The sequence below is a fragment of the Morus notabilis genome, unplaced genomic scaffold (genome assembly GCF_000414095.1).
Source record: "Morus notabilis unplaced genomic scaffold, ASM41409v2 Scaffold720, whole genome shotgun sequence".
Classification (NCBI taxonomy): Eukaryota; Viridiplantae; Streptophyta; class Magnoliopsida; order Rosales; family Moraceae; genus Morus; species Morus notabilis.
The window spans coordinates 247513-273232 of record NW_010367011.1 but is presented as its reverse complement, the minus strand read 5'-3'; the positions used below and the strand labels follow the sequence as shown (position 1 = coordinate 273232).

The 25720-nt window shown below is 32.0% G+C and overlaps 3 protein-coding genes across 5 annotated transcripts; 2 read left to right on the top strand and 1 right to left on the bottom strand.

Moving 5' to 3' along the window:
• The first annotated feature begins 1190 nt into the window (after positions 1–1190).
• On the top strand, positions 1191–4833 carry LOC112094163 (CDK5RAP1-like protein). 2 transcript variants are annotated; one of them, XM_024174429.1, is made up of 3 exons: positions 1191–1522; positions 2235–3292; positions 4086–4833. In XM_024174429.1, the coding sequence occupies exons 1-3, from the start codon at positions 1218–1220 to the stop codon at positions 4580–4582; spliced, it is 1860 nt and encodes a 619-aa protein (XP_024030197.1). In that variant the 5' UTR covers positions 1191–1217; the 3' UTR covers positions 4583–4833. The 2 variants fall into 2 exon arrangements, with proteins under 2 accessions (XP_024030197.1, XP_024030196.1); XM_024174428.1 differs by having other exon boundaries at positions 2211–3292.
• A 4986-nt stretch (positions 4834–9819) lies between these two features.
• Positions 9820–19163, top strand: LOC112094164 (3-epi-6-deoxocathasterone 23-monooxygenase). 2 transcript variants are annotated; one of them, XM_024174431.1, is made up of 9 exons: positions 9820–10189; positions 13819–14149; positions 14632–14781; positions 15225–15506; positions 17412–17504; positions 17705–17783; positions 18116–18222; positions 18329–18456; positions 18953–19163. In XM_024174431.1, exons 1-9 carry the CDS (start codon positions 9945–9947, stop codon positions 19041–19043), a joined length of 1506 nt encoding a protein of 501 aa, XP_024030199.1. In that variant the 5' UTR covers positions 9820–9944; the 3' UTR covers positions 19044–19163. The 2 variants fall into 2 exon arrangements, with proteins under 2 accessions (XP_024030199.1, XP_024030198.1); XM_024174430.1 differs by having other exon boundaries at positions 18326–18456.
• A 1311-nt stretch (positions 19164–20474) lies between these two features.
• LOC112094166 lies at positions 20475–23033 on the bottom strand. Its single transcript, XM_024174437.1, has 3 exons — positions 22724–23033; positions 22151–22269; positions 20475–20994 (listed from the first exon to the last, which is right to left on the bottom strand). Exons 1-3 carry the CDS (start codon positions 22995–22997, stop codon positions 20833–20835), a joined length of 555 nt encoding a protein of 184 aa, XP_024030205.1. The 5' UTR covers positions 22998–23033; the 3' UTR covers positions 20475–20832.
• Positions 23034–25720: the final 2687 nt, after the last annotated feature.

Here is a 25720-nt window from a genome sequence, read left to right as displayed (position 1 = left end):
ATATTTATTAATATATACGATATTTATCAATATATTTGATATTTACACGTATATACAATAAATATAGTATTTATAGTATATACGATAAATACATTATTTACCAATACATACGGTATATACAATATTTACCGATCACTGGTCACCAGAGTCTGCCGCCTGCTTCTGATGCCGGCCATAGTGGACTTGACTAGAGTAAGGAAGGTGAGAGGTGGAATGAGAGGGTCTAAGAGTCTTTTAGGGATTTAAATAGTGTTTAAAACTTAAAATATTAAATTGTGTTATAAACTTTATATTTTAAAAAATTGTGCTATAATACTAATTACTCAACTAATTGTGTCATTTCACCCATTCTCCTTTATTTATGTTAGTAGGTAAATCAGTTTTTGTGTAGGTAATTCTTGATGTAAAGTAGTGACAACAGCGTACAAATTAGATTAAAAAAGTATGCTGAACTAGGTGTGACATTCATGTCATGTGTTGTGTTTTGATCGTTTTTTTAAATTTACAGTCAACCCAAACGTTACTCGTGACACGAAATTTTTTAAAAACTACAACACGACCATTTTATGGGTTGACACAACACAACACAAAATTAACCCGTGAACCTAAAATTGACACGAAAATTATACACTTTTTTTTAGTTTTTTACATATTAGAAATAACTTATAATTCATAATACACTAAAATACGATAACATCCATCAAAATTAAGCAAATAATATTATAATATTTTGAGTATTAACTATCATGATATCACAAGTTTATAATAAAATCTAAAATATATATTTTTTTAATTTTTTACGAGTTTGTTATCGGGTTAGACGGGTTTAACCCGAAATTGACCTATTTTTTTTATGTCAATTTTATGTTGATCCAATTTTAACCTGAATCTATTTTTTCTCAACTCTAACGTCTAAAATTCGTATCGTTTTTAAGTCATGTTTTCGTGTCATAACTTATATTACCGGTTTTATACTAATTAGATAATTTTTTATATAAATTTAAGGATTGAAAACAGAAAACTATTTATAGTTTATTTTTTCTAATACTAACTGTATTTTTTTCGTTTTTTACCTTTCCCTCCTCAGACGTTTCGTTTCGTTCACTCCATCCAAGAAACGGAAATTTTTTATTTCATCGACCGTCGTAAATCTCTTATCCAAGTTTCTGAACACAAAACGCATCCCTCCCCCCTCCCTCTCTCTCCCTCTCTCTCCAATGACGGCTTCTCTCTCGTCGCTCTCCTCAATCCTGAACCAGCCTCACTGTTCTCTCCTGCTGAAGCTCCACGGAAGATGTCGCTTCAGTCTCAGCTTCCGACTTCTCTCTCCGAAATTCGAGTCTCCTCTTTCCCGGTGCTTCCACCACCGCTCGCCGCGTCCACTCCAAAGAAGAAGTTCCTCTCTCGAATTCTCCAGAAGCTTCTCCGCTTCTCAGCCTCCTCTTCCTTCCAACTCCGAGACTCCAAGCCTCCAACACTTCATCGCTCAAGCCGCTCTCGCATCTTCCGAAGCTCAGCAAGAGTGAGTTATCGCATGTACTCTCTTAGAACAACTTGTTCGCTAATTAATCAATCAATTTTCTTGGAATTTGGTGGAAATTTCGTTTTTTACGGTGTAATTTACATTGCTTTGTTATTAATTATGGGAATAAATTTCAATGTATGTCTTTATGCTTTTTTCGTTAATTAATTAGTCATTTTTCGTGAATTTAGTGGACATTTCGTGCTTTTTGGTGTTATTGGGACTTTGTGATTAATTTTCCGAGTAAACTTCAAAGGAGTCATCTTTATGGTGGATTTGCTCATTGATCAATCATTTTTCTATGAATTTGGTGGGAATTTCCTGTTTTGGTGTAATCTTTGATTGCTTTATGATTAATTCTCTGCGTAAACTTCAAAGCACTGATCTTTATGGTTTAGCGGCTAATTAATTAGTCAATTTTCGTGGAACTTTGCAAAAATTTCGGGCTTTATGGTGTAATTTGGATTGCTTTGCGATTAATTCTCCAAGTAATATTTTCGTTAAATGTTTACTAATAGATCCAAACTTTTTGTTTTATGTCGTCTAAAGACCTATATTTATCTTTTTGGGAGGGATAATTGTGTGTAATTGCCAAAAGCACGGAACTGTGTTTTTCATTTTTCATCATTTTTTTAGTATTTTGTCATTGCAATTTCTCATTGTGAAAAACTAATCTCTCATACGCTAGTTTCTCTATGATTAAAATGTCTAGCCATGTACCAGCTTCTGAAGTTTCTTCAAGAGGCCGTATTTATCACGAGACTTATGGGTGTCAGATGAACATTAACGATATGGAAATTGTTCTGTCAATAATGAAATATGCTGGGTATAGTGAAACTGTGGATGTCCCTGAGAGCGCAGAGATCATTTTTATCAACACTTGTGCTATTAGGGACAATGCTGAACAGAAGGTGTGGCAGCGGCTTAATTACTTTTGGTTTCTTAAAAGGCATTGGAAGAGCAATGTTGCGATTGGGAGATCAAATTCAGTGCGACCCCCAAAAGTTGTAGTCTTGGGATGTATGGCTGAGAGGTTAAAGGACAAGATACTTGATGTGGACAAAATGGTCGATGTGGTTTGCGGACCTGATGCGTACAGGGATTTGCCGAGGTTACTAGAAGAGGTAGATTACGGTCAGAAAGGGATTAATACTCTGCTTTCACTTGAGGAGACGTATGCTGACATTAGTCCTGTTCGAATCTCCAAAAACTCAGTTACCGCATTTGTTTCGGTAATGAGGGGTTGCAATAACATGTGTTCATTTTGTATTGTGCCTTTCACTAGAGGTAGAGAGCGCTCGCGTTCTGTGGAATCAATAGTGAGAGAGGTGGCCGAGCTTTCGAAGGAAGGTGTTAAAGAGGTAACACTTCTTGGCCAGAATGTGAACAGCTATAATGACACATCTGGAGACGAAACAGAAGTTGAACCAGGAAGTAATTGGAGATTGAGTGAAGGGTTTTCCAGCATGTGCAAGGTGAAGAAAATGGGTTTACGTTTTTCTGATCTCTTGGATCGACTTTCTAGAGAAATTCCTGAGATGAGATTCAGATACACATCCCCGCACCCTAAAGATTTCCCTGATGAGTTTCTGTATTTGATGCGAGACAGACATAACATATGCAAATATATTCATTTACCTGCTCAAAGTGGGAACAGCAAAGTGCTTGAAAGAATGCGTCGAGGATATACCCGAGAGGCATACTTGGATCTTGTGCAAAAGATTAGGAGAATTGTTCCAGATGTGGGGATAAGCAGTGATTTCATATGTGGTAAGGTGTCTTTTATTCTGACAATTTTAATAAAGTACTTTGGAAACTAAGCTATGTAGAGGGGGAAATATTTATGTTATTTTCTCTGTGGTCGAGAAAAAATGTGATTCGTTTTAAAATTCTTGTATTCAACTCTTTATGACATATTCTAGAGGAAGGGAAAAGGAGCAAAAACAAATTTGTTATGCTAACTGATGAAACTTCTTTAGGGGGTAACATAGCGATGAAAAGTGATAAAATCATCTTGGAAGTGATTGTTTTTCACGTAAATATTATCTTTTTCCTTGCTATAAAGAATGTTATAGAAAGAGGGCTTGTGTTATAGTTAATTTCAATTTGCAATTGTGATTTGATATCCTAGTTAAGGCATGACGCATGGTGCACCTGAAGTGATCGTTCCTAGTTCTCTGTTTGTTCTGTTTTTGTCTTGTTCTTTTCTGAAGAAAGTGCACCGTAGTAAATTTCTGTGGGGGAATTTTGGATTATCGTTTCTAGTTTGGGATCTGTGCTTTTAGTTGAAGTGCTTCTACAAATTGTGTCTTCACTATTCTTGTTAGTTTGCAGTGTTGCTATACAAATATAGTTTTCTGTTTCGAGGGCTTGAATTGAATGTTGAACAAATGTATATTGTATTCATCTGTCGAGAAAAGTTACTCTATCCTCTCCAACACTCAAATGTAAATATCTGTATGCAAATAACTACAACCTACATCCTGTTAGTTTCCGTTATATGTAAAGTGAAATTATAAAAGTTTTTGGTGTTTCCATTTCTAACCTTGTTCCTTCATTCCAGGTTTTTGTGGGGAAACAGAGGAAGAACATAAAGACACATTAAGTCTTGTAAGGGCTGTTGGTTACGACATGGCTTACATGTTTGCTTATAGCATGAGGGAGAAAACCCATGCAAACAGAAACTACTCCGACGATGTTCCTGAGGGAGTCAAGCAGAGAAGGCTCACTGAACTTATTGAGGCATTCCGTGAGACTACGGGCAAGTGTTATGACTCTCAACTAGGAAGTGTGCAGCTTGTGTTGGTCGAGGGGCCTAATAAGAGGGCTCCTGATACAGAACTTATGGGCAAGAGTGATAGAGGCCATAGAGTGTCATTTATTAATGTTCCAGTCCCACAACAAGATTGCAACTCAAATTGTGCGAGGAAACCAGTGGTAGGCGATTATGTGGAAGTTCGTATAACGAAATCCACAAGAGCTTCATTATTTGGGGAAACTCTTGCTATAACTAAATTGAGCTCATTTTACAATGTTGAGTATGAAGAAGCTCTTGCCTGAGGAAGCAGAAGCTGAGATCACTCACCTCTCTACTTTTGCATTATTCAACCGGAAGTATTACAAAGCGTCTTTGTTCTTGTTTGGGCAATAGCTGTGCGGCTTTCTGCTGGGGCTTAAGAGCTTTAGGATGGTTGTAAAAACTTGGTTAGATCATAACAAGATTCATGTTACTATGAAAACTGGTTCAGGCATGGATTTGAAATTGGCTGTGCTCACAAATTTTTTGGAACTTGGCACTTCTTTTTCCTTTATCCGAATTTAGCATGTAACAATACCATAATAAAGTAACTTAGGTCTCGTTCATTTCATCGATTTGAGTTTTCAGTTTTAGATTTCTACAGTAAAAAATTCTTAAAAAATGTCACATCTATTTTTTTTTTTGTTACAGTGAAAAACTCTTAAAAAATATCACATCTCAATTCAAATTGAAAATTTAAATCTGTGAAGTGAACGAAGCTTTAAGTTTTAATTAAAATAGAGCTGTGACTCCAACTAAACCACTTCCTGACAACAAGCACAGCCACTACTATACAGACACGTGGAAGGGAGTCTAACTAATATTATAACTTCTGGATTACCAATCTAAATTATGATTACAATTTGTTAATCTGTTTCCCTAAAAAGCCAAGTTAGTGATTGTCCTTTGTAGCATGTATTTCATGTTCTTTGCTTTCTAGGTCATAGTCTCTCCTAGAATCTGAGACACTCTCTGAAAACTACCAAATCTGACAACCCAAAAAAGAACGAAGTCCTGAAATATGACACGATAGTGCATTGATGATTGACCCAAGCACCAAGAAGAGGTGATAACTGGGGGGGAAAAGTGCCAATTTGCAATGTGTCTATCGGGAAGAATTTGCCACAGTTATATAGCATCATTCGTTCAGTTTATAAATTTAAATTTTCAATTCGAATTGAGATTTAATATTTTTTGAGAGTTTTTAATTTGTCACAGTTATATAGCATTATTCGTTCACTTTATAAATTTGAATTGAGATTTAATATTTTTTTAGAGTTTTTAATTGTAACAGAAAAAATTAAATGTGATATTTTTTAAGAATTTTTAACTATAAAAACTTAAAACTGAAAACTCAAATCGATAAAATGAATAGAATTTAAAAAAATTAAAATTTTATTCATCTAAACGATTTAAATTTTAAATTTTAAATTTTTATGTTAAAATTTTTAAAAAATATTTCATATAATTTTTTTATTATAATTAAAAAAAATTTAAAAATTTTAAAAAATATCACAACTCAATTTAAATTGAAAATTAGATTCACGATGCAAACCTATTGAAAAAGTGGTCAAATGAACATCAAATCATCTGCCCACAATACAACACGCACCACAACTTTCACATGTAGAGGGAGAGGGATCTTTCAATTTGTGTCATAACAGTTATCGTCAAAAAATGGGGGCGCAGCGCAGACATAGAAGTTGTAGAAACATGTGCAGAGAGAGAGAAAGAGTTATGTTAGAGAGAGAGAGTGATGCACGTTGTAGTGGTGGAGCCTTGGAAACCATGGCGTAAAACGAAGAAATACTGATCACTGATGTTAGACAAGACGATGGTTTGGTGTGTCCCCAAAATGGAGAATTATTATGAGTTTTTATAGTTAGTGGAAAAAAAAAAATTAAAAAAAAAAAAACTGATCAAGTGAGTCAGTCACTGACAATTTCGGCGCTCTCTCTATGTCTAGACATCCACCGTGGCCCAATGGGCTTTTTCGCCCTGCATTTCTTTTCCTTTCAGTGGGCTCCTCTCACGTGCTTTGTTACTGCACGCCCTCTAACGGGAGGTGAAATAAAGATAGGTGTAAACTCCGTAATAGAGATAGACGTAACCCCCGGGACGGGGATTTAACAATAATCGGCGATGAGGTATGTGTGGGGACAAAATCTTGTTCTAGGATCCATTTGGTAGGAGCGAAAGATTAGTTGATAAGTGAATAAGATATGAGAGAAAGGGAGTGAGAAAGAAGGAATAGATTGTAATTTTTTAAAAGTTGTTTAGTATTATAGAAATGAAGTGAGCAAAATGGTAATTGAACCACAAAACATGCACCTCTCCCTCTCAATTCAAGAGCAAAATGGTAATTGAACCACAAAACATGCACCTCTCCCTCTCAATTCAAGAGCAAAATGGTAATTGAACCACAAAACATGCACCTCTCCCTCTCAATTCAAGAGCAAAATGGTAATTGAACCACAAAACATGCACCTCTCCCTCTCAATCCAATGTGAGGAAAGATTAAAAAATGGTGAGACTCATAGATTGGCGATCCATCCCATTTTTTCCTTCATCCTTGAATCCACCCTACCAAATAATGGATTGTGACAACCGTTTCTTCACAATCCATCCACCCATTTCCTTCACTCTCTCAGTCTCTTCTGCTAAACATCCTCTAAAATTGTAAGGGGTAAAGATGAAAATGTCAATGTCGACAGAATTGCTTAGATTTTGATTTACGAATAATACCAATAGATATTTCAAAAAAATGAATACTTCGAGAAAATTTTAAAATTATTTGTTGACACTATACAAAAGATTAAAACAATCAATATTACTTAATTTGAACTAATTCAATAATAAAAATACACATTTTTTTTTATCAAAATATGAAAGTTATGTCGAATATTAGAATAGAAAATTATCATAATTATACATGGATTATGATTCCAAAATAATTTTTCATCTCATTACAAACAACGTACAATAATATAATATACTACATATAAATTAACAAACAAACATAATAGAGTGCACACGGACTTTAAGTGCTTCAATTTAATACCAAAACGAGTTTCTAGTAAGTTGGAGGGTTCCCATCTTGAGCTAAATAATATATTTACTATTACCCTTGAATAGTTCTGAAGGCTGTTGCTAATGTGCCATATGTATATTTCTTGATCTCTTTTAAGTATTAACTCATAAATTAGATACTATTGATTTATACAACTAGATGAGTAGTATTTATGGAGGTGTAATGAGTAGTCTTAATACTTTCTTATTTCTTTTTATTTGGATCATGTTGTCTCATTTTATTGAAAAAAAAGAAGGAAAAAACATGTGCTAAAAAAATTAGATCTTATGCAAAAAAAAAATTCTGATATTTTTGGACATTCTGCGAATATTTTTAAAAATTTCTTGTGAATATTACAGATCTTCTTGGACATTGCGGATATTTTACAAACACGTCTAGAAAAATATCCCCATCCCTTTTTTTTTTTATCTATGTTGAGACTTCAAAATATGAACAATGTCATAGAAATGTTGATAATGTCATGGACATTTTTATCCCTGATGACGGGATGGGAATGGGGGATCTAAGAAGCACTCCTCACCTCCTTCTCTTTCTTGATATACATATATTATGTATTTTATACAAATAAATGAATATGATATTAATTTTTCAAATATAATTAGTCTTTTATTACTAAGTTTGATTTGTATATATTTAGAATTTGCTTTGTTTAGTAGTCCACTTCGATTTACGCGCATATATTATAATTAAATTTTATCTTAAATTATTATAATTTTAAAATACATAATTATATTAAACAAAAAATGAGTCGGGTACGGAGAAAACTTCCTCAATTGGAATCTTTAAAATTGAATATGCTTTTACTTAAGCGAGGATGGAGATTAGTTTGGGGAATGAGGACGGGAACAGAGTATCATTTCCCACCCCGCACCATCCGTAAGAAAATCATGAAATTTGTACCAAATTTACAGAAAAAATGGAAGACTGAAAATGAAATGTATCAAACAGATTGGAGAAATCACTACCAGGATCTTTCCTGACCTAGTTACTGAAACCACGTAGGAGGGGGAAAAGCACTAGCACATAAGAAACGCCCATTTGAGGTCCCCGAATGACGGATTTGGCTATTTCATGCAAGATCTGCTCTTTCTCTTAAAAAAAATCTAATATTTGACCCAAAAGACCCCTCATATAACTGGCAAACTTTTCAATTTGCCTTGTGACGGTCCTTAAAGGGCATGTAATTCCTGCAAATGTTCCACCAAATCATAATGTTAGTCCACAGTTTCAACTAGTCAATATCTGATTAAAGTCTTAGAAAAATGATTAGAAATCACACTAAAGTCAATCTTTCAGTCATAAAGTTATGTGTGTATTTATAGGCTCCTCCGAAAACTAAGGGACGTTTGCGTAATAATAACTTGAGTATCGGTTTAAGGAAAAAAAAAAAAACTTTAGTAAATTACATCATATCACCGTACGTAAATTTTTTCATTTTTTTTCATAAGACATTTTAAATTTTTATTTTAATAAATTGTATCTTGAACTTTTAAATAATTGTAATTAAAATTCAATAGCTAACATGCATTAATATGAAATTGACAGTTTAAGATACGAAATTCGCAAGTAATTTAGTCTGAAAAATAATGAATTTTATCTTTTATGTGTGAATCTCGTACTTCAACTTAGATATTTGATAACACTTTATTTGACCTTAATTGCTACTCATGTTAAAGTTTAAGATGTAATTTACAATAATTAAAAGTTTGAAGGAGTATCATGTAAAAAAAAAAATTATGGACACAACACCACCATTCATTCTAATAACTTTATAAAGATATAATAATTAAAAAAAAATCATCTATCATGAATCACAACTACCCTTTTTAAAATAAATGTTACATAAAGATGTAATCGTTATGATTTATATGCTATGTTGTAGGATCGGTCTTTGCAAAGGATAGAAGGCTATATAGGTATATTTCTAGATTACTTTGGATTTCCCTCTTTTAATTGAGAGGCCGGCAAAACCTTAAATACGGTTCCTTAATTGTATAGAATGTGGGCTAATGCGAGGATCAATGCAGAGCCACAAAGAATTAACTACAAAGGCCATATTGTAGTTGATTTTATCTAGGAAATAGACAAGTTTTGTGTGTCGGATTGGGAATGAAGTCTAGTTTTCTCTTTTTATCTCAAATAGAGAGTCAAGACAAAGTAAGCAAGCGTGTGGCACTACTACACCCCAAAGATGGCCAACTCATTTAATGATAGTAGCAAAGCCCTATCTTCCGAATCTCTCATTTCCATTTTTATTTTTATACACCGCTCGATATTTATTTCCCACCCTCATTCACTTCCCTTCTTCCTTTTACAAGGACAAACAAGATGTTTCTTCCTCGACTCAACCTCTCTCTCTCTCCCCCTCTCTCTCTCCCCTAAGTCATGAGAAAAGTACAATAATGTGCACACCCTAGGTAATTTAAGGCTTTGCATGGAGTGAGAAGCTATAAAAGGGTTAGAAGGTGATCTTTTAGCTTTATTGATAAGAAAAAAAGGTGAAAAGGGATAAGCTAGAGGAGACGAAGTTGTTTATGTTCATTTTTGTGGTGAAAAAGATGGATTGGTTCATTATAGGTTGTTCTTGTATTTTGATGGGAATTATTGCCTTTTGGCTTTACTTTTGGAATAAGAATAAGAAGGAAAAGAAGAGAGAGGAAAATACGCCTAGAATTCCTAAAGGGAATTTGGGTTGGCCTCTTGTAGGAGAAACCATTGACTTCATTGCTTGTGGCTACACATCTCAGCCTGTGAGCTTCATGGAAAAACGCAGATCTCTGTAAGTATTTTTTCTCAACTAATTAAATTACTATTAATTTTTTTTTATTATTATCAGCCTTTTTCTTTTCCTTTGTCATTAATTAAACATTATCCAAAATCGTTTTCTGGCATTTAATATTTTTTTAAAAGAAGGATATATATGAATATGTGTATTTAATTTGTATTATTGTCAATACAGCTATGTCTTTGTTTGAATTATTCGATAGTTTTAAATATTATTCTCTTTCGTATGTCGTGATTGTTTTATCCATATCAAAACTGTTTCTTTTTGGCCTTTTCTTGTCATGAATGAAACATACAGAGATTATTGATGGAGTATTCAAGTTTTTTTTTTTTCTCGCTCTTTTTGAAAAAATTATTATTACTCAGCACGTGAAATAGAGAGTTTGGATATGCAGTGATCTCAATTTTTTTATTGTGAATCATGATCATCTTCTATAATAACATATCACTCGTGATCAGATTTATAATATCTTTAAATTATGTTCATCATGTTATATTGAAATTGCATGCATTAATACACATCATTCTTCGTTTTTGTGTGTTGCATTATTGAGTCTACTTTTTCTGGATGAGAAGCAATAGATTTGTCTGGTGTTTTTTAGTTGGATCGCTAGTGTTATTAGCGTAATTGGCTCGTAAAAAAGATTAGAAATATTTTAGCTCATCTCCTAATTGTAGTCTTCTTGCTGGATTGTCGTTTGGCCTCTCGGTCAAGTTAGAGTATGGTGTGGAATAAAAAAATAAAATCAAAGAGAGGAGATAATAGAGAAAAAATATTACTACCTATTAGTACTACAATCTTACTGTAATACTACAGAACTCCGAAGAATAATGACAACATATGAGTCAATGTATATCCACACGTGTTGGAAATTTATGGCAACTTATTTATCCTTCATAATTACAGTCCCCAAAATAAAGAAAGAGAAAAGGATAGGGTTATTTTCATCCTAATTTTTAAGACAATTTATTGTTTATTTTTAGAGATCTAAATGCCTTAAAATTTTTAAACATGTAATTTTAATTATTAATAAACTGTTATTTTCAGATGAAATATTTTAACAAGAAAATGGCGACTTGTTTTAAAAGAATTAACATGTTAAAAAAAGGATTATAAACACCTTTTAAACAAAAAAAAATCTGAAATAAAAAAATTAATTGTGTTGCGCAATTTAAATTTGTGTATTTTTCTTATATGTTGTTTTCATTTACCACTTTACCCTTTTTAAAACTCTAATGCGTCATCATCGTGTTATGCTATGTCTGAGAATATACAAGTTATTAACAGATACGTCAGAACTATATATTTCAAGAACCTCATAAAAAAAAGACTTGTAGAAGTGGATGTGGATATTTAAAATCAGATAAGTTCAAATATATTGTATTGCTGATGAAAATTAAAAAAAAGGTTATGTTTTATCTAAAAATAAGCCTTTATTCGAGTAGGTCAAAAATATATTTTTCAAAAATGTTGTAGTTTAAATTTTTCTGATTTGGTTTAAAATGAGTGGTTTGAACTTTTGGCTGGAAACATTGAAAATAAAGGCCGGTGTAATGCCTCGTTCTTTTCGCTGATTCGAGTTTAAAATTCAAGTTGAGATGTGATTGTATGTGAGAGTTTTTTACTGTAGCAAAAAAGTTAGATGTGATTGTTTGTGAGAGTTTTTTACTGTAGCAAAACTCGAATTCTAAACTTGAATCAGCGAAACGAACGAGGCAAGTTCGTGTTCTTTTTACAATTTAAATTATAAATTAAGTTTTTTGTGTGAGAAAAAAATATTATAATAAAAAAATTATATTTAAATTTTTTAAAGAAAAAATTATAACAAGAGTTTAAATTGTGAAAATAACAAGATTTAAAGCTGTGTCTGAGTAAATTAGACTTTAAATTTAGAGCCCGTTTGTCTTATATACGTAAATTTAAATTATTCTATTTCAGTGTTTTTTTTTAAAAAATTTAAATTTTAAATATTAAAAAGTAAGAATTATGATTTAAATATATTTTTTAAATGAGTTTTTTTTAAAAAAAACTAACAAAATAAATAATTTTACTGTAGTTTTTTTTCCTATCAAAGACTGGTTCAGTGTAATTTTTTTGGCTCAAAACAGTTTAGACCTTTTTAACAAAGCCCTCGTAGTATTATTTAAATTAAAAAAAATATATATATTCTAGCTTGACGGAAGAAATAATATGAAGAGGGAGGGAGAGAGAAAAAGACTGTCTAAGCAAACTAGACCTTAGACTGTCTGAAACTCTTATTGCGTGTGCAGACAGTAACCACAGCCTATCTCCAAAATTTCAGCCTCCCGATGAATTGACCCACAATACATTATTAACCTCAGCTAGCTAGTCATGACTCAACTTCATTAATTGTCCTTCTTTTTTTTTCATCTACATCCGAAATAAGGGAATATATAGGTTTCCTTATTTAAATTTTTAATTTAAATTAAAATGTGATATTTTATAAAAAATTTTAACTCTAACAAAAAAATATTAAATATAATATTTTTTAAAAATTTTTACTGTAAAAATTAAAAATTAAAAATGAACAATGTCATAATTCACTTTTTTTTTTGTACTCACTATCATTTATTATTGGACATATAAATTTTACTATCTTATTTTTAAAATAATAATATATTATGTTAATAAAGTTTGAATGTTAAATAATAAAAAGAATGATGTTAGCATTTTTTATGCGTTGAAACTTTTAATATAAGAATGAGAAAACTTCTATATGGCTATATATAAATGAAGATTATCAGGATTTAATGCATAATTATCAAATTTATATACTGTTTGTTTTTAATATGGATATAAATATCCCCGGCTAGTATCTCGTAAACTTAGAGCATTTTTAAGAGAGTTCTCTAAATGTTAGTTAAATTCTAGTTAAAATATTAGAAAGTTATTTTAGTTAGTAATTTTTTGATGAGTCACTTCAATCATACTTTCTATTTTAACTAAACATAGATTATTTCAATATTTCTTTAGTTTAAAATATAAATAACTTTTTTTTAATTTTTACTTAATGTCAAAATTAATAATAAAATATTAAAAAAAATAAATAGCTAGTCACTTTTTAGTAGATATATTTAACTAGTGGAAAGTGCTTTAATTAAAATAGTTAACCGAGAGTAGAAAAAAACTAAAAAAAATGTTAAATTAATAATTATTTTAGTTAAAAATATGAAATGACTAGTATGGTTAGAATTGCTCTTACAACATGATCATAAAGCCATATTTAGAAAATTTGTGTAGTTAGATAAAAGACATATAATAATAGCTTACTTATGGGATTTTTATAAAACTATGTTAAATTATCATATTTTTAATATTGATATATTTATGATTTGATTAGTTTACAGTTCATAAATATATCAAAATTCTAAATATGCATCGATATAATATGCTTTTATTCACTATAACAACAAAATTACAGTAGTTCATCAATAATTTGGTGGGAAATGTTTTCTTGTACAGTTGTCCATAAAAATTAACTAAATATATAATGAATTAGTAATAATTATATATGGCAATTCTACAATTGGTTATCAAATATTTTATCGGTTTTGCATTTTTTTTCGTTTCATCTGATTGGTAGAAAATCGATCTTTTTTAAGGTATGGAAAGGTGTTCAAAACGAATATATTAGGGACTCCCATAATTGTATCTACAGATGCGGACGTGAACAAGGTTGTGCTACAAAACCACGGCAACATATTCGTCCCCGCTTACCCAAAATCCATCACAGAGTTACTCGGCGAACATTCTATTCTCCAAACCAATGGAAGCTTCCACAAAAGAGTTCATGCTCTCATTGGAAGCTTCCTAAGAACCCCACACTTCAAAGCCCGAATCACCTCAGATATTGAGAACTCAGTCAAGCTTTCCTTGGCTCGTTGGAAATGGAATCACATGCAGCTTGTTTACGTCCAAGACGAAGCCCAAAAGGTATATTTTATATCATATGATAGATGTATATATAATACTTGGATAAAATATATATATATATATATATATATAAGTGTTAGTGGGTGTCAGTGCGGGGCCAGAAATTTTTATCACTTTGGCTAATAACAACATAAAAATTTAATCAAAATAAATATTTATTAATATACTACAATTGTCCCGGATGAGTTTTCATGGCTTGAAAATGTTGCATAATTGTTGAGTGTATATTAGGCTTTTGATTTGGAAATGATTAATTTTAGTGGGGTCTTACTAATATCAATATAATAAAATACTTAATTATACATATAAGATCTAAAAGAAAAAAAATTTTGAGTGGGGAATTAAGCCCTCGTTGGGCTAGCTTTGGCTCCATCCATGGTGGGTGCTAATCTTGTTGGAATGCACCAACAATATATGCTATCGGTTTATACAGTTTATAAAAAAATATGTGTATTAATTAATTAATTTTATATGATTTTCAGATTGCATTTGAAGTGCTGACTAAAGTGTTGATGAGCGTTGATCCCGGTGAATATTTGAACTCTCTAAAAACAGATTTTGAAGAATTCATTAAAGGGTTAATCTGCTTACCGATTAAGCTTCCCGGAACTAGACTATATAAATCTCTCAAGGTATATATATTTTGATAAACAAAACTATAAAATATAAGTATGCATATTCTTCATTTGGCTAGGGCTTTCTTTAATTTAAGTCGTTATTATTTCTATTATTTGAACCTAGTTAAAAAGAAGGATTTTATACGATTTGTAAAATGTAGGAATATGTAGAAAAAATTTAAGTTGGAACGTAACATCTTGTAAAAAGAAATGGAGATTTTTGTAATTGTCACTATAAAAATGCACCAGGAAATTAAGAGCGAAATCAACCATAGTAGTAGAGGTTACAAATAACAGAACAACCTCTATACCCCAAACAGACTTAGAATTAAAGAAAATAATTATCCTTATTATTTATCTCCGATAGTTTAGAAAATAATTAAACTTTCAATAGTGTATTGCTATTTGTATTATTTTATCAACAAAAATATTCGTATTATTTATTGTTGGTGGTACAGGCTAAGGAGAGGCTGTTGAAGATTGTGGGAAGAATAGTGGAGGAGAGAAAATGGGGCATGGAGAATAATAGTGGTAATAGTAATAAAGGCCCACCGAATGATGTGGTGGACGTGCTACTACAGGAAAGCAGCGACTCAAAGGAGACGCGACGAATGCCGTTGGATTTCATCACCGGGAATATCATCGAGATGATGATCCCTGGAGAGGAGACAGTGCCAACGGCCATGACCCTGGCTGTCAAATACCTCAGTGACAACCCTGTCGTTCTACAAAAATTAAGAGTACGCATTTTTAATTAATTCTATCTCTTTCTTTATCTACGATATTGATTCATTCTTTTTAATCGGACGGCTAGGAATTATTTCTAATAATCAGGGCAAAACATGCTAGGGTCCAGGACACATGCTTCTTTATTTTTGCATAACACACGTGTGGCCACCCGCGTGAAGCCAGAGAGAGAGTGAGTGGGAGGTAAGTGTGTGAGGAGGGCCACACGTTTTGAGGTTGTGGATGATTCGCAGCCGTACGATTTAGATTGGACGGCTGCCGGGTGAGGACCACCTATTTATTTCATCGCTGTCGGTACCCTGCCACCCGTCACCATCATAAGTAACAATTAATTGAAAAGAAAAAAAAAAGAAGAAATTTATAGTAGGGATTGTGTATAATTCTAATATGACGTGATTTAGGATTGTGTATTCTACACTAGTCGGGTATTTTTATATCCTAATATAAAATGTTGGAAAAAAAGGTCCCTAATATGGAAAAATATAAAAGTTTGGTATAGTGTTATTCTTCATATAGTGTTTCTGAAATGTCAGATTATATTAGGATTGAATCATAATAAAAAAAATATGTAAAATTCATGCAATTTGATGGAAATTGAGTATAAACCAGTGATTTTTTTTTTCCTTAATAAAAAACACCACTACAAATTGTCAATGTCATGTTGACTCCTTACGTAAGAATATGTGAATCTGAATAATTAATATGTGAGTTATAGCAAACAAAAATAATTAATGTGTGACTCATGATTACTTATAAATCGATGTGATGATCGTATAGATCAAAGTGTTACATAATGATATTCACCATATTGCCTTTTAATGTGTAAGCAGTAGATTTACCTATGACGAGACCCTATTTCATGAAAAGGGGGGCTACATATTAGCTTTTGGAAATGCAGTGCATATATCTGTTTAGTGAAAATAGTGCTTAGTAGTAGATTTTAGCAATGATCCAAAAGAGAGAAAAATACACTTTGGGAAGCATACAAATTAATGCTTTGTGGGGAAGGATGTTCCTTTGTTTAGAAAGCAAACAAGCCCGAATTAAACGGGGGAAATGGGCATGATTTAGAACTGGAAGGAAATTACCTTTAGAGAAAATCACTAAACTTTCATTGAGTGCATGAGTATGGATTTATTAATACATTTTGATTAATATAATTATTTAATTAAAAAGAATATTAATTAAAGATAAGAGATAAAAATTCAAATTTATACTTTAAAAGGTATTTGTCTCATTTCTCCATTGTTTTAACAAGGTAACAAATTGATATGGAATTATAGAGCATGGAAATGGTTGTGACAAAGTCACAACTAGGTTTTCAATTTTTTTTTTTTTAAAACAAAAACACACACACACAAGTAGGCTTTTATAACGGCTTAGAAGTTGCCATATAAAACTGCATGCATCTAAAAAATTATTTTCTTTTTTCATACGCTTTTTTCTTATGATTTTTTAACGAATAGACAAATAACTCCCTAAAGTTTTAATTTTAGCAAAGTGTTTCAAAGTATCCTCATATTGATGAGGTTAAAATTTGAAAGGAAAATTCTCTTACGTGACATAATGTGCTTTATCATCATCTAAAAATCTCAGCCACTTTCTTCAAGCACATAATGTTGTCCTAGTCATGGAAACTCAAAAAAGTACTAAACCAACTAGCTTTGTAGAAAGATTTTCCCCTTCTTTCAATAGTAAGAAATCCTCATTCTACCAAAAAAAAAAATGCTGCGACGGACAAAGAGACGCATATGTAGGTGAGTACACTCTGATGATAGTGCTTTTATGGCAAAAGGGAAATTACGAGCTGTTCTAAAGTTAAATTTTTTCTGACTTGGATCTTTAGTGGAAGTAATGTCTGGAAATGGGTAATAGTGATTTTATGTTACTATTTGCAGGAGGAAAACATGGAATTGAAGAAGCAGAAGGTCATTGGTTCCTCCACTAATTGTACGTGGACTGACTACATGTCCTTGCCATTTACTCAGAATGTGAGTACCAAATTTTGGATGGAAAAAATATATAGAATGGTTTACTAGATAGTAATGCTTATGTACTCTAAATACAATAAATTTTTTTTTTCTATTTCCTTTTCGTATTAAATGCCAAGGTTAGGTGTAAATGGAATTTATAAATAAACAAAAAAATAATAATAATGCCCATATTGTTATTTTTCTTCTCCTTTTACAAGGTGATAAGTGAGACACTTAGAATGGCAAATATCATCAATGGGGTTTGGAGAAAAGCTCTTAAAGATGTAGAAATCAAAGGTTAGTTTCTCTTTCTCTTTTTTTTTTTTTTTTTCCTTCTTTTTTCTTTATATCTCTGCTTTTCACAACTCAAATTCTATTATTATAGTGTTTTCTCTCACAAATATTCAAATTCATTATTTTAATACAATTTTAATTCTTAACTTGAGTTGTGAAACATTCCCTTAGAATTCTACGATGAAGACACTTAATTATAAGTCTTGTAACGTACTAGAATTTAAATCAAACAGTACATAATATATGTGGATAGACATCATGAGGTGATTACTTAAGCAATTTTGTATTTTAATATTGTAGGCGCCTTAGTGGTGTTTTTCATCTTTTACTTTCAGGTTATTTGATACCAAAAGATTGGTGCGTTTTGGCATCTTTTATTTCTGTTCACATGGCTGAAGAGAACTATGAGAACCCATATGAGTTTGACCCATGGAGATGGGAGGTGAGCAAAGCATTTCCTGAAACCGCACTCCAATACGTTTCTATACAAAGGGTATTTATGGCTCGAATAGTACACATCACTTTCATTTCTCCTTTTGTTGCAGAAGACAGAATTAGCTACTGTCTATAGCAATAGCTTTACACCATTTGGTGGTGGACAACGGCTGTGCCCGGGGTTAGAGCTTTCTAGACTTGAATTAGCAATTTTCCTTCATCATCTTGTCACTAATTATAGGTAATCTGTTGCGACCTTTTTAATAAACAGGATTTTTTTATAATAGTATATCATAATTGATATTGCGTGTTTCTCATTGTCACGTTTTATGAAAATTATATTAGAATAAAAAATACATAGTTTGATGAAATTTCAGTGAATATTTTTTACAGTTTAAAACAATACAACAATATTGATCAGGTAGTTCTTTGTAAGGTGAGTCTTCCTAGAGTAAAAGTATCACGCCGGTGGTGTATGTTTTTAATTAAAATCACATTAAAACAAAAAAATTATGCGGAGCAAATAATTTTTTAAACAGAAGAGGTTAAAAACAAAAAAAACTACCCCCGTAATTTTTTTTTTCAAATCATACCGTTAAAAATCTCCTTCGTTGTACTACTCAAAATATATATATATATATATATATATATATCTCCTTCGTTGTATCCTACCAATATTGGAACTGCCCCATATGATGCACATTACTTAATCCAATGTTTATTATGCAAATCCACAGATGGATTGCCGAGAAGGATGAGATTGTTCACTTTCCAACTGTCAAGATGAAGAGGAAGCTGCCCATTACAGTCACATCAATAAGCACTTGAAAAGTCATTCAGTTGACCCATCATCCAAAACGTGTACAGCATCATGATTATCCTCATTATATAATTTTTGGTGGCGTTGCCCTGTATATATACATAGATACATACATATATATATATATATATATATATACACACACACACACACACACACACACACATATATATATATATATATATGGAAACATATCATAACGTATATCATTGTGTTAGTTCTGGTGTCACCATCTTTGTCCAAGGCAGGAGATCCCTTTACAAAATTTTTCAAGTGGGGATGCTGAAATCCAACTCCCATATCTTACAAGTCCCCATATCAGAAATCTTCTGCTTTTTGGTTTTCTGGTGAAGCCCTCAAAGGAGGGTCAATGTGCTTTGTCGCATTACTGAACAGAGCACAGTGCACACGGGCTCCAGACTCCAGAACTCAATAATATTGAACTGGTGGAGCCATACTACAATGGTGCCAAAAATGGTCACGGTTACTTGTCCGAGCCCTCCACATAAGTCTAAAATATGCACAGTGATTGAAAGATGCATATAGTTGCTTCATTTGATGGTTCTGCATATAGTGTCCTCAAACTGCCAAAAACAAAAAAGTTGGGGAAGATAGTTAAAAGAGGAGATAGAAAAATATCTTCCAAAAGATTGATGGGCAAAGATGAATTTGTTTGCTGTAGCAAGGGAAATTCCTAAAAAACAGTCAATTATTAACGGCAATTAGGTTCCAAATGTCAAAATTAGAAATATTCTTAGTCTAGCATCGACACTAATGAAAAGTTCAGGGCACATTTTATGCAAAAATCACAAAGCGCTCTGTCTATTAATTGACGTCTGATAGTTAAGTTAACGAACATTACAATGTATTTTAAACTTAAAATGTCTCATTTTCTAAAATTAAAAGTTTAGTCCAAGTTTAGAATGTACCTTTTTCTAAGGTGATAATTACACCACGTGACAAAATTGTATATCTTGATTTAAAATTTAACAAAACTTTCATAATATTATAAATATAGAAAAAAATGACACAAATCATTATCATAATAATGTCACATTTTATACTATGTAATGATATAGTCATTATTTTGATGATATTAAAATTTTGCTATTTTTGTAATATTTTAAAAATTTTGTTATATTTAAACTCTACCATTGAAATTTTACTAGATTCATAGAGAGCACCTTTAAGAACGTTTTCAAGTTTGTTCCAAGTCCAATTGATGGATAAGTGAGTAAACGTTTAATCGCAAGAGGCGGTGAGGCAGACACAACTTGGACTTGCCTCTGAACTCCAGACAAAATCACAAAACCAGTTTTCAATTCCTAGCTCCAACTCTTTAGTAATAAGCTCTGTCGTTTCACTTCAAAGTGGTGTGATTTCTTTATCCAGAACCAAGACGAATCAGAATAAAGTAATAATTGAACTCGAGTACTTAACAACGTGCATTTACATGGTATGAGCTGTTGCTGTTGAATACAAGAAAAAAGATGAGCTCCCTAACTAAGAGTAAGTCGAAAACTGAGCACTTCAAGCAAAAGAGCAAGAAAATAAAGACATTATAAAAATGTGAATATGAAATGGTCATTGGGTTGAAAAACAATATTCTCCCCTTGCAATCAGGAGCCTGCAAGTAGATGCACTAAAATCATCTCAAATAAATTGTTCTAATTCAAAGCACTTATCCAGGAACAAAAGATCTCAATACGTCCACTGTGATGGGGTAATAGCTACCAGTAGTATAACAAAAGCTAACATGACCAACAACCTGCCTAACGAGGTTCATCAAGAAGAACATCAAGCCATAGATTTCTTCCCTTCCTCGAGCCGGTGCAACTCTGCCAGTCTTTGAGCCCACTCTCTTCCCCTGGCCACTGCAGCCATTTTTCGCTCTATCCTCTTGATGTTCTTCTTCCTTTTAGCCTCTTGCATCTGAGCTTTCCTTTTCTTTTTTTCTGCCTGCACAAGCTCAAAACCAAGTATGCATTAAAGGAAGATCATTATATCCAACAGGAAAGCAAGCAAATGTCAGAGTTGAAGGCATAATCATGTACTGCTCGCAAAATTGAGATGACTGCAAGTTGACCCTAAAAAATGAAGATTTTACGCGTACCAAAATAAAAAAAAAAAAGGATGCTGGATGCCTAGAGCAATTACACATTTCTGTTTGTTGGCTATGTTTTGATGAGTAGCCAATCAAAATAACAAAATAACAACAATGGTATAGTGAAAGTAGCAAAAGCTTATGCTTGAGATTACTCACACTGCGTTTCCTCAGAAAAGAGACCAATGAGAATATGCTTAATCATCACTCAAATTGTTCAACAATTTGCAGTAGTACACGAACATTGGCATAAGCATTAAGCGCCAAATCTCCACGCAGAAGTGAGGTTAAGGAAGCGCTAAGGAATTAAAACCCAGGTTGCCTTATAATTACAGACAATCATTCTAAAAGGACTTATGTGCCTATAAATAGGCATCTCTATGTTCATTATTCTCATACTTGATTAACGTTACTGAATATTCATATTCTCTCTCTATTGTTCACTTCTTTTTCTCTCCAGATTCTAAATTCTTACTCCTCTCTATACTCTTCTACTTCTCCCTAAATTCTTCTCTTGTTCTATATCTTCCCCTCTCATTCTTTAATCTATCTTGGTCCTGCATCACCTAGTTGCCTTGTGGTTATGGACAATCATACTGATATTAGTGATCCAAATTATGAGATAACTGAATTGCTCATTCATCTTTTACTTGGACACTATAATCAAGTATGCATTTTATGTGTAGTTCAGAAAATCAGGCACATTCCGGGACACATTTTCGGATATTTTTAAACTAAGAAACAAGTAATATCTGTCAACAATTTTCTCTTCATTAAAGTAATGAAAAGCTACAGAACAACTTCAAAATCATGACATTCATAATCCCGAGTACCAGGCTACCAGCAATTATGAACCAAAGGTGACTGTGATTTGAAAAAGCGTCCAAAATAAATAAGTTAAACACTACAGAAGAAACAAAAAGATACGCATCAAACACTCTTAAGTCATCAAAGAAAGGAAAAAAAAAAAAAAAGGAAGTAAAAAGGACCAATAAAACGTCAAAAACTCACCAAAATGAATGCAAGGCGCTGCCTAATACGCTTCTTCGCGTTCCGTCTTTTCACACTTCCTTCATTAGGTTTCGCAGCTATCGGCTCACCAGGAACATATGGAACCAATTTATACGGTCCTACGCTCCACAAAATTAACAAAAAGAAAAAAAAAAGAGAGAGAAGGATCAATACCAGTCCCATTCCAAATTTTATACACCAAAATGAAGTGAAATATACTAACTTTGCCCTTAATTCATTTTCCAAAACCCCAATTTCAATTTCGTTTGTTCATCAATATTTTATATATATATATATATATATTACAATATAAAAAACAACCTTTCCTTGATGAAACTTTCAATTTCACGCTCCAAAATGAAGCGATAGTAATGCCAACTTTGCCCTTAATTCACTTCGCAAAACCCCAATTTCGCTTGCAGAAAAGATCTAGCTACATTTTCCACACTAATTGTTACGCAATACGTGAAATTTTCAATCTTTTAGCAAATTCAAACACTAGCGTGCTAAAAAAAGCAAAGAAATTAACTTTAATAATAAGATTAAAAAGGGCATGACACTGTAATGAGGAACCTGGAGGTCTTAAGCTGCCCCTCTTTCGGCCGGGCTTATCGCTGGGCCGTCGTTTGGGGAACCGAGTATCGGTCAAGCTGTGGAAATGGCTCGAAATCGGAAACCATGGAGCTTGGTGGCCAAATGAGGCGCCAATAATTGATCGGAGCTCCGATTTCGGCGATGGCGAACCGGCGGCTACGGCGGCGAGCAACGTTGCAGTTGAAGTGGAGGTTCGCGATATCAGGGTTCTGGAGAGGGGTCGAGTGATGTATCTTAGGGCTCCGAATCCCATTTTCGGGTCTCTGAATTTCGGCTTCGAATGGGCAAGAAAACGAAGCTCTACTGAGAAGAATGAGACGGGTGAGAACGGCGTGTGTTCTCGTTGATGGGCTATTTTGTTGGGCCTAAGGGTTGGGCTAAAAAATTGGGCTGATGACAGAGTTGAGCCCAAAATGTGCATCTAAGTCGGCCCAAAAGAGTTTTTTTTTTCTTGTTTTACATATCTTAGCCATAATTAATATATAAAAATTGTTACTATAACTGTGCCCTTTAGTTTTTTAATTTTATTGTTTCCTTTTTCTGTTTTTTATTAATTTTCTTACTCAATTCTTTGTATTTTATAAGGCTTGCTACAATCGTTGTTCTGCCGTGTTAATTGTGTATAGCTGACTGCTACTTAGCATTAGCTGATTTATATACCAAAGTTTGAGGAATATTTGTAGCGTTTGAGGTACGTTTATTAATTCCTATCTAGAATTCTTTAGCAATTGTTGCCTGCAATATACATATTACTTTTCTATGTCAGATGTTAAAATAAGTCATCTTTATCTTTCTTAACATGTAGTCAAGCAAAACCATTGGAAAAGATTTATATTAATTCTTAATAAATGTTGGCAAATTTCTTTTAATTAGTAATAATTATTACCATTAACCTTATATCTCTACTTAAAATTAACTAAAACCAAATCTCTAAACAGACCCATATTACTCTTATCTATGTAATAGACTACTGATTTTTTGTTCTTTTCCTTTTTTTGCTATACAATCTATTTAGTGTTCCTTTTTCATTTTTGTTCCTTTATCCAATATAAGAATTTAGTTTCTCTATTTCTCATAAATTGACTTTATTATTTTATCTCTTTTTGACTCCATTGTAGAGCTTGCTTCACGTGTTTGAATCTCATAGGTTAATTTCACTGTTATGCTCCTTTTTGTATACCCTTCTCTACTCCATTTTTATGTGGCGATGATGATTATAGTTACTTTTTATATTTTTAATATTATATAATTTATTCACAAATTACTCGTATCACTTTTTTTTTTACTCATTCCAATTCTTTTGTCTCCTTATCATTCAATATATTTATGTTTGATTTCTTTTTAATCCATCTCATTTTCTCAGTTTTACTTATGCAACTTATTGCCTTTTGTTTTGTTTCTCTTTTTTTCCTACCATTTCCTTCTCCTCTGTTCTACATATGCTTTTAAGTTTTTTTACTCTCTTATATTCCGACAATGTCTACTCTTCCCTAATACTATATTCCCTTATTTCTTTTTGCTCTTATCATCTTCCATCACTTAAATCTTTTTCATCTACTTAGCAATCTTTGAACAGCTTTAAATTTTACTTATTCTTTTTTTCCTTTCTTATTACTTAGTCAACTAATATTTTGAGTAACTTGACATTTCACTTCAACTACTTTCCTTGCTTTCTACTCCTGACCACAACCCTTTTACACTTTTTATATTTTGTCCTAAATACAAGCTTCTTCAATCTTTTATATAATCCAATCTCATTAATATTTCTTACATCTTTCATACATTCTGATTTAATTCCATTCTCCTTTGTTGCTTCACCTGTTTTAAACCTGATTGCCTACGTTTATTATAACAAAAGTTAGGCATTGAACCCTCAAATTGGCTGCCTTTGCTCTTTATAAAGCAAATTAATACTTTTTCCTTCTTTTATCTTCTCTCATTTTACCATACTATTTTGCTCATGATCTTTTATTATTTTATTTCCCTTAAATCTGGCTTAATTCATATTCCTGACATTGGAAGCATTAATTTGCTAGGATAGTATTGATATTTACTGTTATTGTCCTTTTTTTCTTTGTATTTGCTTAGTAATAGTCCTTATACATTCATTGTTTCATTTGTTTTCTGATGATGTATACGTGCATATATATATATATATATATATATATTTCTCTACCTATTTTAGTCTTAATTTAGTCTTGGTAAGTTCCTTTGCATGGCAATGATGATAGTAATTAATTTTGATGTGTTGAGTTTTATATAATTTCTCTAAAAATTGCTGTGAATGTCCTTTTTCTAATTTGATTTTGATCTTATTCATTGTTTTTCAATTGAATTCTATAAAGTTTTTGTCCTCCTTTTTTTGCTTATTCTACTGATTTTGATAATTTAGTTTCTATTATTTTGCTAAAATATTATCCATGGTTACATAAAATTTCTTTTCCCATTGCTGACCTTTCGTTCTTCTATATTACTGTTCCTATTTAATGTCAAAAAAAGAAAAAAAGCCTTATTATCTTATTTTACTATTCTTATGATATTTATGTTTTTCTTACTATTCAATTTAGTTTCTTTTGATTTCCTAGGAAACATATTATAGTTTTTGTTATTTTGTCAATGTTAATCTTCTCTCTCTCTCTCTCTCTCTCTCTCTCATTTTCCTTTTCTTTTGCACTTTTTTTAATTCACTTAGTAATCTTTGGACAACTTTATATATTACTCCATTTACTCACTTTGAATCACATAAAAATTATCATCTGCGTGATAAATATAATATCTTATAGTGTTGTGCAGTTACCCTTAGTAGGTAGCTACAAAGTTGCCCTTAGCAGGTAGCCACAACTTATTTATCATACATTGCTGAAAATATTTCATATCTGAGCCACAATTACTATATAAAAATATTGTTATAACTATATATTTTTTTTGTTTTTTAAGTTTGTGTTTTTTTTTTTTTTTAATTCATTCATTTGCTTA

Bases quoted from the DNA above. Each gene is read 5' to 3' on its own strand.
- LOC112094166 (XM_024174437.1), bottom strand. From the start codon at position 22,997: ATGGGATTCGGAGCCCTAAGATACATCACTCGACCCCTCTCCAGAACC. The intron at 22,270-22,723 runs GTTCCTCATTAC...TGTGGAGCGTAG, and splicing joins GGGCAGCTTAAGACCTCCAG to GACCGTATAAATTGGTTCCA. The intron at 20,995-22,150 runs GTGAGTTTTTGA...GAGCTTGTGCAG, and splicing joins AGCGCCTTGCATTCATTTTG to GCAGAAAAAAAGAAAAGGAA.
- LOC112094164 (XM_024174430.1), top strand. From the start codon at position 9,945: ATGTTCATTTTTGTGGTGAAAAAGATGGATTGGTTCATTATAGGTTGT. The intron at 18,223-18,325 runs GTGAGCAAAGCA...CTTTTGTTGCAG, and splicing joins TTGACCCATGGAGATGGGAG to AAGACAGAATTAGCTACTGT. The intron at 18,457-18,952 runs GTAATCTGTTGC...GCAAATCCACAG, and splicing joins CATCTTGTCACTAATTATAG to ATGGATTGCCGAGAAGGATG.
- LOC112094163 (XM_024174428.1), top strand. From the start codon at position 1,218: ATGACGGCTTCTCTCTCGTCGCTCTCCTCAATCCTGAACCAGCCTCAC. The intron at 1,523-2,210 runs GTGAGTTATCGC...CTCATACGCTAG, and splicing joins TCTTCCGAAGCTCAGCAAGA to TTTCTCTATGATTAAAATGT. The intron at 3,293-4,085 runs GTAAGGTGTCTT...CCTTCATTCCAG, and splicing joins AAGCAGTGATTTCATATGTG to GTTTTTGTGGGGAAACAGAG.